This window comes from Heliconius melpomene, chromosome 19 (genome assembly GCF_056956725.1).
Source record: "Heliconius melpomene rosina isolate 202511_hmr_F chromosome 19, ASM5695672v1, whole genome shotgun sequence".
Taxonomy (NCBI): Eukaryota; Metazoa; Arthropoda; class Insecta; order Lepidoptera; family Nymphalidae; genus Heliconius; species Heliconius melpomene.
This window is the reverse complement of record NC_140407.1, coordinates 6,080,974-6,098,521: the sequence shown is the minus strand read 5'-3', so window position 1 is coordinate 6,098,521 and position 17,548 is coordinate 6,080,974. Positions and strand designations below refer to the sequence as shown.

Below are 17,548 nucleotides of genomic sequence, written 5' to 3'. Positions count from 1 at the left end.
AAAATTATATCCTGTAAATGTCTACCTCCATTGACCACACACTGCTGAAGCCTTTCCCGGAAGTTGTCCATTACTCGTCGAGTCATATTCAGCGGAATAGCATTGATTTCTTCCGTGATTGCAGCCTTCAGTTCATCGATGGTTCGGGGACGATGCGTGTACACCTTTTCCTTCAGGTAACCCCAGAGAAAGAAATCGCAGGGGGTTAAATCAGGTGATCTCGGCGGCCACCCAACGTCACCTCGCAAAGAAATGAGATGACCGGGAAACATTTGTCGCAGGATTTCCATTGAACGCCTGGATGTATAATTCTTGCACTACCTGAATCTTGTATGGGTGAAATTTAAGGTCTCTATGCAGTATTCTGCGGACACTACTGAAAGATAATCCTAGTGAAGCGGCATGTTTCCGAACAGAACGCCGAGGGGATTGTTGAATTGAAGCCCGCACTCTATCCACGTTTTCCGCTGACGTTGACGTCCTAATTCGGCCTTGTGGTCTTGTTTTTAATGCTGATGATGTTGCTCTAAAATTTGATACCCAATTTCTGATTGTTGGTCCAGTGGGAATGGGATCACGTCGACCAATAGCAAAATGTAAACGGAACGCACGCTGTGTTGTGATCACGGAGCCGCCATTTTTAATAAACTCTTCAACTACGAACGCACGATGTTGTCCCGACCAAGCCATTGCTCACACTAAAACTGCATGTCATGGCGCGTCTAATGACACCATCCCCACCCTTCTACTCCTTCCCTTCTTCGTGCAACGTCCTTCCAAAACCGGAAAGTTCAATATGACTCACCCTGTATATAGATAGTTAAGCTTAACGCCTAGCTCTATCTTGTTATCAGAGCGAGACAATGACAATAATTCATTGCCCCGACTGGGAATTGAACTTACAACATATTGTAGTATTCAGCGCTACATCGCTTAGTCACAGATTCAAATCCAGACATAAAATTTCACTATTTTAACGTATTCAAATTAAATCACCTATTAATTATAACACAGTAATAGCACAAATTTAAAAAGCAACAATATTGAAATCCTATAGAAAACCGATTATACAAATTTTATGAAGCCATTCAATTCAATGTATTTAAAATTCATAAGGTTTTTTCGCTTTCGTACAATAAAAGTTTCTAGATAATAGAATAAGACTGGCAATTTGACTGTTTGTATAACTGTATACGTTGGTTGAAACTTCAACCAGGATTAATTGTATAGAATCCATATTTTTATATATGAAAGACAAGGCAGCGTTCGGATCACCTGATGGTAAGTACCGCTGCCTACAATCCCGTGTAACATCAGAGCAGCTACGGGTACAGTACCGGACAATACGGCAGAGAAGAAATTCACTGTCACCGATAAAATTCCATTTTCCATAAAACTCATAAAGAAATAAATCCCAATTAAGTTAAGAAAAAAGAAATTAAAAAATCACGGACGAGCAAAGTCTGCGGTGAATCTTTGTGGGATAATGGTGTAGCATAATTTGTGAAACTCACATGTGTGACTGTGTGACGGTTGTGAATTGGATTCCCACTGAGCGAAATGAAATATTTAATATTTTCATTTCCCCGCTCTGATCATGAGGCAGTGAGCGGCGTTTAGTTCCGCCACTCAACACACAATGTCTCAAAAATTCAGCGGGAAATGGGGGAACGGAAATGTCTTAATGGGAACGAATTGTCACAATATAACGTTAAGATTTAAAAAAGAATACTCCATTTATCGAGGACTACTCTTTTTTTGTAAGCCACTGTACCATTTCCCTAAATATAAGTACATAATATCACTCTTATTAATTATTTTCATCTCATTTGGCAACGCGGGCGAAGCCGTTGGTAAATCTAGCTAGAAACTAAAATGTAATGCAATCCTGTTTTACCATTGTCTTACGTCATATAGAACTTACTTAATCCTTTAAAGATCTTTTGTTTTTTTTCTTTTGTTTCCACGAGACAAGGATGGAAACACTTGTCTAGTACCTACCTACACATTCCGTCTAGGACTTAATTGCTACAATGGACAAAGAGAAAAATTGGAAGATATATTTCTATTCAATTTGCATATGTCGCCGCGTATCTCAATTCTTTTGCTTACATCCCTGTAGAGACTAGACGTAGATACATAGTGAGGTTTAAAAATACAAATAGAAATATTGGAGTGAAAAGCTACATAGGTAATTAATTGTATTATAAATTAATTTTTAACAAAAATAAACCGACTTCTAACAACGAACTAAAAAGTGAAAAATAATTATACAAAGATTTTATAATTTTGAAGTCGGTGCCAAGTAAAACAAACAGGCTTAGTAATTAGATATTGTAGTGAAGGTGTTGTAGCATTAGCTCGACACCGACTTCAAAATTATAAAATCTTTGGATAATTATTTTTCACTTTTTAGTTCGTTGTTAGAAGTCGGTTTTTTTTTGTTAAAAATTAATTTATTTCACGATTTTAAGTGATGGGTAAATCTTAAAATGATGCTTCTTAACGAGTGGTGATGGTGGTGGTAGTGGTTCTCAACGAGTGGTTGTGATTGTTCTATGTAAAACTTCATTTAATTAGGTATTATTTTTGTGCAAAGTTACATTTTGGTACATTAACAAGAACATACATAAAAAGTATTCGGGCGAATTGGGAATCTCCCTTCTTTGAAGTTGGTTGAAAATGAGAACATCTTCTTTTTTGAGGTTGGTTGAAAAGAAATGCAACGATCAGGAATCTCACTTCTGACATCAATTTAAAAAGTTTTTGCTTGTAACTATTACAGTATAATCAATTTTTTACCAAAAAAAAACAAACTTTCTCAATTTTCTCCGGATTCCATAATCGAAACCTAACCAAACTTTCACCAAATTATCCTTGAAGTGTATCCTTTCAAATAAAAAAAGAATCATCAAAATCGGTTGGCGCGACATTGAGTTATTCGGCTATTAGTCGCGCATATGCATAATGCAAATTTAAGACTTATGTGATTTTCTCATTTATACCATTGTCAGACATGGACCAAAAAAAAATGGGACCATTCGGGAAGCTATACCTTTCAAATAAAAAAAAAATATCAAAATCGGTTCACCCAGTTAAAAGTTATGAGGTAACAAACATAAAAAAAAAAAAAAAATACAGTCGAATTGATAACCTCCTTTTCTTACAGAAGTCGGTTAAAAATTAAAACATTTGCAGTTAAAATGTTTGCTCTGCCAGGTGTAATCTGTTCTACTAATCATGTATTATTCATTAATATAGGTTTAATTAAGAAAACTCGTATATGCAGGATTCAACGGCCGGATCTCAGGGTATTTGTTCTCTTCTATCAATTTTTAATCATTGTATAACTGAGAAAATTTCAATTAAACATAAAACGTCTGTCTACTTTAATTTAACTTTACCACTTCACATATCTAACCCTACTTGACCAGTTAAAAGATATTAAGACTTCAAAACAAAATAACTATTTTATTTTACTTCTTAATGCACAAAATATAATAGAAGCAATATAATAATTACATTGTAAATACAAAATTTGACTTACCAGCATTCAGTACAAGGAGTGCACAGAGCAGCGCGACGCGCGAGGGCGTCTCCCGCCGCGTCATTGGCCGAGATCGGGGGCGGCGGGACGGGATGAAACGGCCCCGTTCAGGACTTCAGGCTATACCTTCACAGTTAAATATTCTTTTCTTGTTATATTTTTTTTTTCCAAAAAAAATTGTATAATTTTCAAAACATATTAATATTTTTTCCCTATTTTTTCAATTTTATGATATAAAAACCTTGTGATTTGGCTGTTTTGTGACAGTTGCGTTTGACAATTGACAGCGGTTTTGGCGGGAATGTAGTTTTTGTAAATTTCTCCTTATTTTCCCGTTTTTTGTATTTATTGCACTGTTTTCCTTTACATATTATTAAATTATTTTTTTGTTTAGGTTGTGTAACGCGTACGCGCTACTTGACTGTTGATCGCGCACTAACACTTGTCACTTTCACTTTTGCTAAACACAAACACGTTGGCCTTTCACTATCAATGCTTACGAATATTGTTGCACAGACATTTTGTTTTTTGTAAAATTATTGGTTGTTTAGCTGTAAAATTATTATGAATAAAAGTATTAACACAATATTCTACTATCTAAATCAAAATGGCCCAACTTAAAAATTAGAAAAATGAAAAAAAAAATGAACATAAAATATTAAATTTTATGTTCATTTTTTTTTTCATTTAGTTCATTGTTTATTATCAGTATTTTTAACAAAATAGGAGAGATCACGTGTATTACAATTAGTTACGTCACTTTTATTCTGAGAAGGAGGTGTAAATAAAATATTACGTATTAATCTAATAATATTCTTCATGGTGCTTTACAAGTATGCTTATAGTTGCGATTACGTGATTAATTACATATAATACACAGATATCTATAATACATATATACCTACATAATTATATTTAACACAGTTTAAACTTAAATAAGCTTACTTACTCTATATATAAATAAATTAACTTTTTCATCTTCAAGCATCGCGTATCTATTTATAGAGAGAGTTACGTCTCTTTCTTTTTTATTTTCATCCATTTACAGAGATATTACGTATTTTGTCTTATCACAGCAGAAGAATGAGAATAAATTTTATTAAATATTCGCACGTATGTTCCATAGCCCAAGACGTTACTACATGTAAAAGAAGCGTATAGGTGTTTTTATAATTATACTATATTCCGCGTCGCGCAGATTTAGCAGAAGAAACAGTGTTAAAAACTCCGTTTGCCTGTTTGTTGGCGGAATTCAAAGCCGTGTTTTGTTACGAGAGCGAGGAAAATTAAAATAATTCTTTCGCTTGAGAGGGAATCGAACTTACAACTGTCGTGTTTACAGTTATACGGCATGAAGCGCCATGATGGCCTTCAATTACAACTACAGAAATAATCCTGAAACCAAATCAATCCGATAGCAAAGAATAGAAGTCAATAAAGAATCTCTCTCAAAATTTCTTATTCTTTAATTTATGCGCATAATTTCTCCCACACTCAACTAAACTGGGTCGATCTCATATTATATTTGTAGATAGTCGTATTTCTGTTTCTCGAACTTTTGATCTTTTTATCTACCTATACGAAATAATATTTTTTTAATTTTTGCGGTTATTACACATTTTGAATGGAACTCTTTAACTGGATTAATCGCATATATTCAGTATTATACATTTTTGGAAACCTGACTTTTCGAACATTACAATTCCGAATTCCATTTAAGTTTTAGTCATAAAAAATTGTATCTATTTCAACTGAAAAAGTGCCATGAACTCATAACACTAGTGTCTTTTGCCTACTGTACCATATGCGGGATAAAAAAAGTATATGATGAAAATAAGTTTCCAGCAATCGTACTGTAACTGTGAACTGAACGAGCCATCGATTGCATCATTGAGTCCCGACATTTTATTGCAATCTTCCTTTGACCTATTTTCCGAGTACTCTTAGTCTACATATATAATATTTACGATTTTTAGTTTCACGCTCTATCCAGCCTTGGAAAGAGAGCCTAGTGTCAAAAGACTTTCTTCGTTTTCAGCCCGATTTCAAGACATTGGGTGGTGGAGTGGCGGAACCTAACGCCGCTGTTAAAGTCGTAGATATAATTTCAATGTAAGTTTTGGATTCTTTTGCTAAAATAATTGTTTTTAATCACTAAATTTGAAAAAAGATATTCCACACTAAGTAACATTCGTATGTGAAGTGAAACTAATCGTAATCTTGCACTTCTTAATAGTACAACATAGAACGGAGGTTTTCATCTCTATTACAATTAAGATTTCATGTTCCCACGTTGCAGTTGCATACGTACCTACATATCGCTGATAAGTAAATAATATATATTTTTCGATATCCAAGAGTTCAAATTATTCTTACCTAAGACTAAATTCGAAACTTACCCAAACCCACTTTGTAAAGACCTAATTACCTAAACTCGACTGATCTTACTTGTGAACTGTCGAGTCAAATTGCCAACTGTGTTACGTATAGTTCAAAAACTGAAATATTCTATATATTTACTATATATAATACATTGTGAAATTTGAGATATGTTCTCAAAATTATGGATTATTTATAAAATATACCACTCAAGCCCAAGTCGGGTTCGCCCACAGAGAGTTCCGTACAAAAATTGGAACGAAATTCACACTTAGTTTAGTCGGAGTCCTTTTCTTTGATAGTTCATTTTAACTAGCGCCTTTAATACCAAATTTTGCTCCCCTTTTAAGGTTTTAAGGCTTTTTTTAAAAGATTTAACCACAAATGTTATAGTTTTCAGATTTTTTCCTGAACTAGTACCACCTGTAGATGCTACCTGCCAAATTTGATAATTCTAGGTCAACCGAAAGTACCCTATTAATTTTGATTCCCTTTATAGTGTCGAAATACGCGTTTTTTGCAATATAAACGGCCATATCTTTTTATAATTAAATGTACAAATACGTTTTTTTTTTCCAATGACGTTCATCATGGCGTAGGAAATTATGGGGCCATAAATCTGAGGATATAGTTTGAGTTTCAATTCGATATCTTCAAGCGTCCCTGCAATAAAGGCTTTAGACAGACAAACAGACAGACGGTTCCAGGTAGCTTAATCTCAAATCGGACACCAATACTCTAATTCTGTTCGTAGCCCCAAAAATGTCCTGGAAAACATAAGCCTGGATCTGACAACCCCATACTTACCCCGAATGACTGTACAGGAAATGGGTAAAAGAAATAAAATTAATCATTTTCAAATATAAATGGCGAGTGGAGAACGAAAACAACTTTCAAAGTAAACTCAATAAGTAATGCCAACATTAACTAGTATTATGTTTCTGTACAAATATTTATTTTATTTTAGTTTCTGTCAACACAATCTGAGTCATTTAAATATCTATAGATAAAGTTAAATGTTTTTTATATCTTAGTAATATTGTTTAGGTTAGAGGTCGTCGTAGTGTAGTGGCAGAAGCTTATGATTGTAAACGTGACGGTCGGGAGTCCGAATTCCACTCGTGGGAATGAAATATCCACGAGTGGAATTCGGAATTATTTTCATTTCCTCGCTCTGGTAAACAGTTGCACCACTCAACACGCAATGCTTCAAGAATTCGGCGGAAAGTGGAGAACGGAGTGTCTCAACACTGGCTTCGCTTTACCTATTTAGCGGGATACATGAAGTCAATAATTAACGGTATGATAGAGATTTACGTGATACAAAATATTAAAAGTTAATATCCCAATATGAAAGATATGACTTCATAGGAATATCGGGAAATTTTCTCTTAGTGCTCCTACACTCTCTTACGTATCTACAGTAAAATTTCAACTTCCGAAGTCCACTAATTTGGTCCGCCACTCATAAGTCAGTCACTCAGTAACACACTACCTTTACTGAGTGACAGATAATTTTATATGTAATGTTTAAATTATAGATTATATAGGGAAAATCAAAAATAAACCAGAACAGAACAGAAAATAAAAACAGTTTAACATTAAAAAAAATATTATTACTTTCAACAAAAACTAAGATAATATTCACATATTATTTAACAATCATAAATTAACACACGCTGTATAACGCCACAGACATAAAAAAAAATCCCACCAAACAATGAAAACAAAATTAATAAAAAGAAAAAATGATAAAAAGATAGTGAAGCTAACCTTGGTGTAACTTCTATCGCAGAATGTCAGGGGTCGCATCTACGGATTCTCTTTATTTCATCTTAATTAGTGACTTTGTTAAATAGGTTTTGTATGCCGTTGTTATTTTAAGACTACATATATACTAGTTTCAAGGTTGTTTCAACTTCAAGACAAGCATATGGGCGTGGGAATGAGTCTGTGCCCAGCCCAAAATAGTCTTGTGCCCAGACCAGATTTTTTGTTAATTTTATCTCTTTTTTATTACATAAGTCGCCAATACGATAAATATTCTAATCTCAAGAACTACTGGTTCCAGTTCATTTTTATGTTGGATAGTACAAAGAAGTCTATGGATTATATTAGGTATTTTATATATTACGTTTATCGTTGAAATGAATGAAACCTAAAAAAACCAAAGTTAACCTAAAAAAAAGGCGAAGAAAAGCGAACTCTAAAAAAACGAAAGCCACCCTACAATGTCCCATTTTGAGCCTGCCGAAAAATGGTCATACACAACTTTTAGTTATTTCACCGCGAGGGCGAAGCTAGCCGCGGGCGAAGCGAAGTAGCTGAGGCAAGTTTTATATAATTTTAAAATCGAACCTGTTATTTGAGGCCGCCATAGTGTACAACCGTGGGACTGTAAACGCAACGGTCTTGGGTGCGATTCCCACTGGCAAGAACGAAATGTTTAGAATTATCATTTTCCTCACTCTGGTAACCAGGAAAAGCGCAGCGTTGAGTTCAGTCACTCAACATGCAACGCCTTGAGAATTCAGTGGGAATCGGGGAACGGGAAAGTATTAATGGGAATGGAGTGTGTTAACAGTAGGTTCCCAGGTTTCCACTATCAACATGCCCGCAAGATACAGCGTGAAGTTATAACAAAAAGAATCTGTTAATTCAATTAATAATGTAAATAATTATATGAAATACGAATAATTTACATAATTAAAATTAAATTATAACTATATTTTAACTTTGAACTATCTGTACCGAGCACGCCTACACATAATATGTTACATTGAAGCGTATCTTGATATATGAGCAAATGCATAATGGCACGCCCCCGTTACTCAAATGTGTAGTAGAATGTAAATTAGTGAATTGACATTTCGAATAATATACTTATTTTACTAAAAACTTTACTAAAATTGTATAGGTATACATATTGGAGATAGTCATGTCCCAACGTTACAGGGTTTGGTTGTAAACGCGAAGGTTGTGGGTTCGATTTCCACTCGGTTGTTTGAAGTATTATTTTTATGTTGAAATTCACTATTCAACGGGCAATGTCTCGTTAGGGCGGTGCGTAGGGCACGGAATAAAACACTCGGTGTCCTACGCACCTAACGGGTTAGTAACCTATACGAGGTTCCCACTGTCTACCTTGACAAGTGTGTGTGGCAGCGTGAAGGTAGACAAATAACCCCTAAAATCCCAAAACTTTGAATCTAGGAGTCTATATGCTTCTCAGCGGATTATTATATTAAAAACATATCCTTATCGTTTCTTTGTTGTGATTTAATTAAATTAGGTCAGAATTCAGTTCTATCATTTGATGCCTAAATTTATAAAAACAATAAACATAAAAAACCGGTTATTCCCCTTTCGTGTTACCATAAAACTGAAAAGCGTAAAAATAAAAAAAGAACATAAAAAGTTATATAACCCATGAGAATCTCACAAAGGGCTTGCATGAAGAGTTTGATGACAGAATGAAAAAAGTAAAAGGTACAAACAATCTAAAGAGTAATCGATAAACTTTCAAAGTTATCTTATTACTCTAAGCAGTCGTGTACACAAAGGTGAATAATGTGTTTATCGATTACGTATGTACGTATATATATTTGTACCTATTTGAAAGACTAAACGTTGACCGATTTTGATGATCCTTCTTAAGCTTGCGAGTGCCTTTGAAGACATGGCAATAATCTTTGACAGCCTTATATATAAGCTAATTAAAGTGGTGCCGTGGGACAGTTACTATAAATGCGACGGTTGTGCATTCGATTCCCACTCGGGAGAATAACTGATTTTCACTTCCTCGCTCTGGTAACAAGACATCAGACATCAGGTAACAGACTTGGACGGTACATGGGGTATGGAGTGTCTTGACACTAGGTTGTCTACTATATTCGGGATAGAGCTTGAAGCTAAATAAAAAATAAGCAAAAAGTTTAAAATAACTGCACTCTAGTGCTTTCCTATAACACAATTTTCCGCTAATTAATACACTTAAGGCAGAAGTGTCGTGAAATTTTCATAATATTATCATTTAGTACGTACCTCTCAAGTCTTTAGTTGAAAACACTTATGAAAAATAACAGACAAGCATGAAAAACAACCCATTTTTTATAAATATTATTTTATTTTATTAGAATTTTAGCTAAAGACTATATATATAAATATATAGTCTAATAATCTAATAAAGTAAATGCATTTAAATGAATGGAAATGTATGGTTGCTTTATATGATGCCTGTAGACTCTTCTGTGCTAGTAACCGCACGCAAATTCGTTTGCGTGAACTATAAAACGTAAAACCCCTTTTTTAAATTCCTGTAGAAATTTTGAAAGAAAGAAATTTCATTTTTATTACTCTCATATACTCGGAAAGTAACCTACATGAAAATCTCAGTTTTCTATTTGTTATTTCTACTTAAGTCATAAGCAGACTGTCGTTAACAATAAATTTCATTTGAATTGAACTATATTTTTGGGAGAATAACCAAATAATTAATAAAATAATAAAATCTTTATATGAAAGTCTAAGTAATTGAAAGACAACTCACAGACGAAACTAAGTGTTAAAATTCGGTGGTTCCTGAGGTAGGAGAGGACCAAGAGAGAAAAAAATAAATTAGCTTCACGCTGTATCCCGCATAAAACAGGGTAAGCAGAGAGGAGAGATCAGAGGACCTCTAGGTGTCATTAGGCATAAATTACGGGAAATGCTCTTAATTTCTGCGGGAACGCAAAACGTAAAGAGAAATTGATGTCTTCTATTTTAACTCTTTAAGTCAAGTAGTAGTAAATTAATAAAACGAAATAATTTTAAACAATCTTAATCCCGAATAAACAAATTGTGAACGTTGTACTATAATATTAGTTATATATATATACACATATATAAAATGATATTACTTAAATCATGTAATGCAAGGAATGTCTGTCTTTAGTACTACGTAGTTCTGAAACCGCCATTTTGGTTAGACCGGTCTATTTTCGAGTCTGAAAAAGGCCGAAATATATCCTACAATATGACCTATTTTGTATGCAAAATGGTCTTACTAACACGCTTTTTAGTAAAGTCGATATCGTTTATGCTTTGACGAATGTTGTATGAGGAAACTAAAAAATAATAATGAAGCAAATAAGAAAAATATTGTAATCATATTTCATGTTTGCGGTACATACCTATAAATAAAGTTCTATATCCATTTATTAAACTAAAATGAAATAATATTTTGAATATAATTCCAAAAATGTTAATACTATTAATTAAATATAAAATTGCGTTTCGTAATATATAACAAAATGTTGAACATACAAAAAATAAAAAAATACAATCCGAAGAAAAATCAATATATTTCCTAAAAGATAAAAGCCGCAATGTGACATGAAAAAAAAATTCCTCTCAAACGATTTGTATTCATTGATTATGCGATAATAATGATCTCTATACTTTCTAACTATATCTACACAGTTATATTAAAAAAGGTTGTATTTAGTATAAATTTGTATGGATTTTTTTATTACTTTTAGGTAAAACAGTGAACGCGCGCGAGCCGCGTAGCGGCTGAGGTTGTACTGGCGTATTTAGAGTGGAAAATGTAATATTTGACCTCAAATGTAGGGAATTCTGGAAGATTATCTAATAATTAAGAAATACATCTAAATTAAATATTAATTCAATAGTACATATTTATTATTGAATAATTAATTATGAATGTCACTTATAAAATATATTATTTGTGTATGATTGATCGTAATTTTGAAAAATACACGGAAAAATAATATATATTAATGCATTAATTATTTATTTAAAATTGATGTTAAAAATTATAATCATCATAATTTTCGGTTTTTATAATAATGCTTATAAAAATTATGACAATCCGAATAAACAAAAAGGTAACAAAACCAACTATGAAAAAATACCAAAAAAAAACCTATTAAGCATAATGTCTTGAAACAAGGAGATTAACACACTCAATATAGCAACACTGGCAAACGTAGCGTAGCTGTAGACCCCGCCTTGTCGCTACGACGCTACGCTGCTACGTTATACGTGCTACGTAAGCAATACACTGGATTACACATACATACATACATTTTTTTTTTTAAACATATTATTTGTGACCCGCTCTCATTTCATGTAACTTTTTGTATTCTCAAATAACGTGAGATTTTTTTATTATAACATTTTTTTCAAAATAAATAGTGTAAGCAAAGATAATCTAGTGTTAAGACACTCTGTTCTCCACCTCACTTTATTAAGTGTTGGGTAAATTAACGGCGTACCTACTTTATATTTGTAAACCTAATCAAGGTAAATTAAAAATGTTTTTAAATATAGTTGGACTTGAAACCGCAACGTGTGTGCCTCCACGATGACAAGCCATTCTTTCATCACTCATTCTCTCTATGTTCCCAAACACCTGATTACTTCCTCCTTCGTTTTCACCGTGACATCCTCGCTATTACCTATCATTCTATGTATTCCATAAAAAGATAAAAAAGTGGCTAAATATATTTTTTTAAAATGTCGTGACACTATTGAGAAAACAATAAATAAAAACAAAGACATATTTTCCCATTAGTAAATTAAACTCTTTGACCGGATTAACCGCGTCTATTTAGTATTTTTGAAAACCCGACGTTTCCAACACTTTGCAGTAACGAAACACGATGAATCCAGTTAAATAGTTTAATTTAAATTGTAATTTAAATTTAAACGGAGTGTATTAACACTAGGTTCCCTCTGCCTATGCTGCTGTGAGCGGGATACAGCGTGATGCTGGGTTAAATTGTGTAAAAATCAAAGATTTCATTCTCTGAACCCATTAATACTTAATTCAGGAGGGAGTTACATACAGATGGGTACGTTACAAAAGTTATAATAATCTCGTCGTTTTGGTCTCGGTACATTAAAGCAATCGAGTTCGCCAGACGCACCCCCAGAGACTTATTTATAAGGGGTGTTGATAAATGAGTAATGCTAGGAGTGGTTAGAGAGTTAGACTGTAGATTTATTTTTTATTTTTACTATTGCTTGAAACTATCTGTCGGCATACATGATGGCTGTGGACTCGAACCCCACTCGAGGAAACGTATACGTTTTTTTCAATTACTTTTACGGTTTATGATAAAGAAAAAAACTAATTTGTATTCCGTTCTAAAGAACATATATGAAGAGAAAAATTATAAGCTAAATTATAAGTCTTGGCAGTAGACAAAAATTACATTTTTCCTGTTTTAATTTGAAAATATACGATTACAAATGGAAAATACACCGTATTGGGTTCGATGGCTATAGGTTCGATGCCCGTTGGGGTGAATATTTTTAATTATTATTTTTACATCCCTGAATTCTGATATAAGAAGTCTTCTTTATTTAAAGGCTTAATTTTACCTTATGTGATACAAAAAAGCGAACCTAAATAAAAAACTTAAATATTTTCAAACAACCTATATGTTCACGAAGGGGAGAGATCGCCTGCGACACCGTTATTGGGGAAATCTCATCTTATTTTTAACGCGACAACAATGTCTGTCTCATTTCCTTTATTAAAATATATGTTTTATATTAAAAATAAACATTTTATCATACTAACTTAACTTTTACTATCTGTGTTCTATCGTATTGGCGGGAAAAAATATCTACGTCATGTTTATTATAAAATTATTATTATAACACAAGAGAACTTCGCTCACCAATTCCCGACTTATTTTTTGATCATTGAATGATCAAAAAATAACCTCATTTAAGGAATATTTTACTGTTTAGAGTATTTTTCATGGCTTCGCGTTATATTCCAAAATATAAAAATATGTCCTAGTCTATATATGTAGCTATATAATATAAGTATTAATAAATGCAAAATCTTATAGTGTATAACTTCTAACTGTAAACGCAATGGTTGTGAGTTCGATCTCCACTCGTGGAAATCATTATACTTAAATTATTTTCATTTCCCCACTCTAGTAGGCAAAGTGCGGCGTTAAGTTTTACCACTTAAAAACGCAATATCTCGAAAATTCGGCGGAAAGTGGGGAACGGAGTATCTGCCTGAGTTGCCATTAAATTAGGTGCTATTAAATTTAAAAAATAATTTAAAATTACATATTAATATAACTATTGAAGTCTAGTCGTTTTATATGACATCCGCCCCTAAGTGTAGGGGTGAGGCAAGTCTTTTGAAATATCGGGCGGCGGAACCCTCTCGCAAATAACAATTTAAATATTTTTTAATTAATGTAATTTCATTTGCATTATTATCTTGAATCTTAAAGCAACTATTGCATTTATAATAAGCAGATACAACGTTAAATTACAATGTCGGTTAACCATCGAGAACTCAGAAGTATAAAAGATGAAGAAGGAAAATCACATAAAACACATGTGGATCCCCTGGAAGTCACGTGTAACGGTAAGGATTATAAGCAAAATGTCAGAAAACAAAATAAAGTAAAAAATTACAAAGAAATTGATGACAAAATAAAATAGTAGTAGTGTATAAAATAGTTGAATCTACGTTGAAATTTTACTATATTTATAGTAGTATAAGTAGGTAAATTTGATATCAAAGTGAGTATGTTTCTATCTGTTTATTATTTTTTTTCCACTAGCTTCACGTTCTATTTGGCATCAAACAGAGTAGCCAGTGGGAGTCTAGTGTTAAGACACTCTGTTCTTTACAAATTGCGCTGACTTATAAAAAAAAAGGAACGGATTCATTACCCCGCTATTCTAATATCGCGGTCGCTATTCTAATATCTATTGATTTCTTAAATATTATGACATTTAAAGGATTCTAGCGCCATCTTTACAACCAAATGTCAATTAAAATGACAGATTGCTACAAAGTAACAAAATGTAATGCCAAAATCTTTTGACAGATGGCGGTAGAAGCTAGTGCTGCAAATTTCAAAAAATGAAATCAATATTTAATTATATTGTTATACTTAATCGATTTCCATATACGGATTATTCTACTTTTTATCCATTGATATTTAATTGAATTGATGTGTAAAATTTATTAAAAACAAATACATGAAACTGACTATTTATTACAATTATTAAAGATCTACAAAACAAATGATATATTCTTGTTCATTTTACAGAAATTATATTGTTCGTTTTACTAAAAATATGTTTTAAGTTTCCTTTAGATTTTTAATGGTTGTATCTAATGAAAAATTAATGAAAAATTAACAACCCATCGAAGTAATTATTCAAAATGTTATATCTATTATCAACATTAGCATTCGGGGTCATCATACTGTGAGTCACGAAAACGTAACGGTCGGCTCTATTCATATGGCGTAATTAATATTCTTTGTCACAAAACACTCTTAATGGAATATATTATATAAGGAAAGGTTATGATGATTTGAGATGCATAAAAATATATAACATACATTTTAAAAGAAAATCTTTTCCCTAAATGTTGTTACAACATCAATAAAAATAGTTTTTTCTTTAAGCAGACACGGTAAGCAACATATTACTGACTATTATTATTATTATTACTAACTATTATGAGATCTTATTACTCAGAGAAATGTTAACATTTAAAAGTTTTCTCACTATCCGCATTGTCCTGGTGTTGTTAAATGTACTTCAGCATTATATTCACTTATTCAAAACATATATATAAATATTTTTAAAAGCAGAGAGATATCAGAGAGCTTAGAACCTTCCTTTTCTTTGCAGTCTTTTAAATGCGAGAATTGTGTGAAGCTAAAAACATCAACAATTTAATGCATCAAGACTACACATGCTTCACAGAAATTGGTCCATTCATGCCTATATTTAGAACATTTTGAACAACAATCTTTGTTTTTCTGTTAACCTGACATTGACTAAGCCGGGTTATACATACCAAGGAATATTGTTCGATGATTTATGGATGATTCACATGAAAAATGTATTTATGACATAGGTGTTCTATATTAGCTATTTCTAATTTGTGGTATGTAAATGAAGTTTTATTACTTAACTACAACATATTAAAACAAATTAAAATTTACAAAATTCTATTTTGTTACAATTTTCTAGAATATTAAGATTTCAGTATAGCTTTAATCGTCTATATTATGTCTTACAAAAGTTGATAAATAAAACAAAAATAATCGTTGAATATTAATTTGCTTTGTTACGGTGTTGGCTTCTGTCGATCAGCATGCAATGTTTGTCAAGTGACTTAAAAGTTGTAAACTATAACGTAGTTTACTCCACCATAATAGTTATAGGCCGGTAAGGAGATACCGGTGTATAAAGATTATAAAAATATTAGACAAAGTGACGGTAGACAGATGGGACTCGCAAGCAATAGGAGATAAGACTAAAAAAAACTGCTTAGCACAATTTTTTAAAGTGGTTCCAAGAAATGTTCTTACTACAATAATGACTAAATGGTCTCCACAAATAAATTATATACGCCTTGTCGCGTACCGCTATTCTTTATTGTGAGATCAACATACTTGATGTATGTACCTAATGGCCGATTAAATTGACAAATATTGAAATTCGATGGAATGTGAAGAATCACGTGATATGTAATTAAGTTCTCTCATTGTATATTCGATTTGACGATAAAATCGATCTACCTAATAATAAAAATGGCATTTTTATCATGTAACTGTCTAAAATGACTAAACCTAACAGCTTATCTTAAAAACTCTATACATATTTACTACCAGATAACCTAATTTTACAATCTCATAATAATATGATCAAGAAGGAGATAATTGTTCTTTATTAGGCGTTAAAAAATTTTACTCTAATATGCTTAATAAATAACTTTTTTAAATGGATTTGTTTTTAGGCTTATAGTTCTTCAAATATATAAACAAATAATAAATGATTTGGCTTAAGTCCTACAAATTGTGTGAATGGAGTTAAAATAAAGCAAATTTGCTATAATCTATTACATTTCCAGATTGTAAATATTGCGTAAAGTAAATTTGATCAAGAATGAAAATTAATAAGGAAGTGAATTCCAAAGCTAGCTGCCTACAGACCATTGATCTAAACTTTCGCAAGTCTTGACTCCCACACATCGCGGTTCAAGTGACACTATTATAAACGATCACAATGAATTGCTCTTAAATGATTTTAATTGGACTACAAAAACTGCGGACATTTTAAAATCGTTTAAAGAATTAATCACTCACTTAGGATTAGAAAGAACATCAAAATAACAGAAAAACGTTCAGGCACGTTTACCAAATATAAGTTTATAAGATAAGTTTGTCTTTTATCTTTTAATTTTAATCTTTCAGAAATATTATTACATTGACTTATACAAGAAAAAAGTAATTAAAGTAATTTATTATAAGTTATTCGTAAAGATATTCGTTATTAGTTATCATTATATATGTATGTATAGTGTATACGTATCAGGCACGCTAAATTAATATGGTAATAAAATAGTAGTAGTGGTAATGGAATAGTATATTAATTTATTCATGTTAATTAACTTGAAAGATTTAAAACCTACAAAAACAAAATATAACATAATCAATCAAACAAACACTGTTACAATATTTATTTGGAACAATTACAAGTTTACGATCGATACGAATTCTTGTTAAAGCTAACCCGAGATTTTATGATGTTCGTTCAGGATAACAACAG

The 17,548-nt window shown here is 32.1% G+C and overlaps 1 protein-coding gene across 5 annotated transcripts in view; it reads right to left on the bottom strand.

Annotated features, from left to right (window-relative positions):
* LOC146528501 (protein Skeletor, isoforms B/C) overlaps positions 1-11,502 on the bottom strand; it is a 43,524-nt gene extending 32,022 nt beyond the window's left edge. For 3 of the 5 annotated variants that reach the window (XM_085203200.1, XM_085203199.1, XM_085203201.1), the window contains exons 1-2: positions 11,443-11,502; positions 3,548-4,098 (exon numbers count right to left, since the gene is read on the bottom strand). In XM_085203200.1, coding sequence (XP_085059326.1) covers positions 3,548-3,611 — 64 coding nt within the window. In that variant the 5' untranslated portion in view covers positions 3,612-4,098; positions 11,443-11,502. Of the gene's footprint in view, positions 1-3,547; positions 4,099-4,496; positions 4,693-11,442 lie in introns of those variants that run through there. The other 2 variants (XM_085203198.1, XM_085203197.1) reach the window with 2 other exon arrangements.
* Between the last annotated feature and the right edge of the window lie 6,046 nt (positions 11,503-17,548).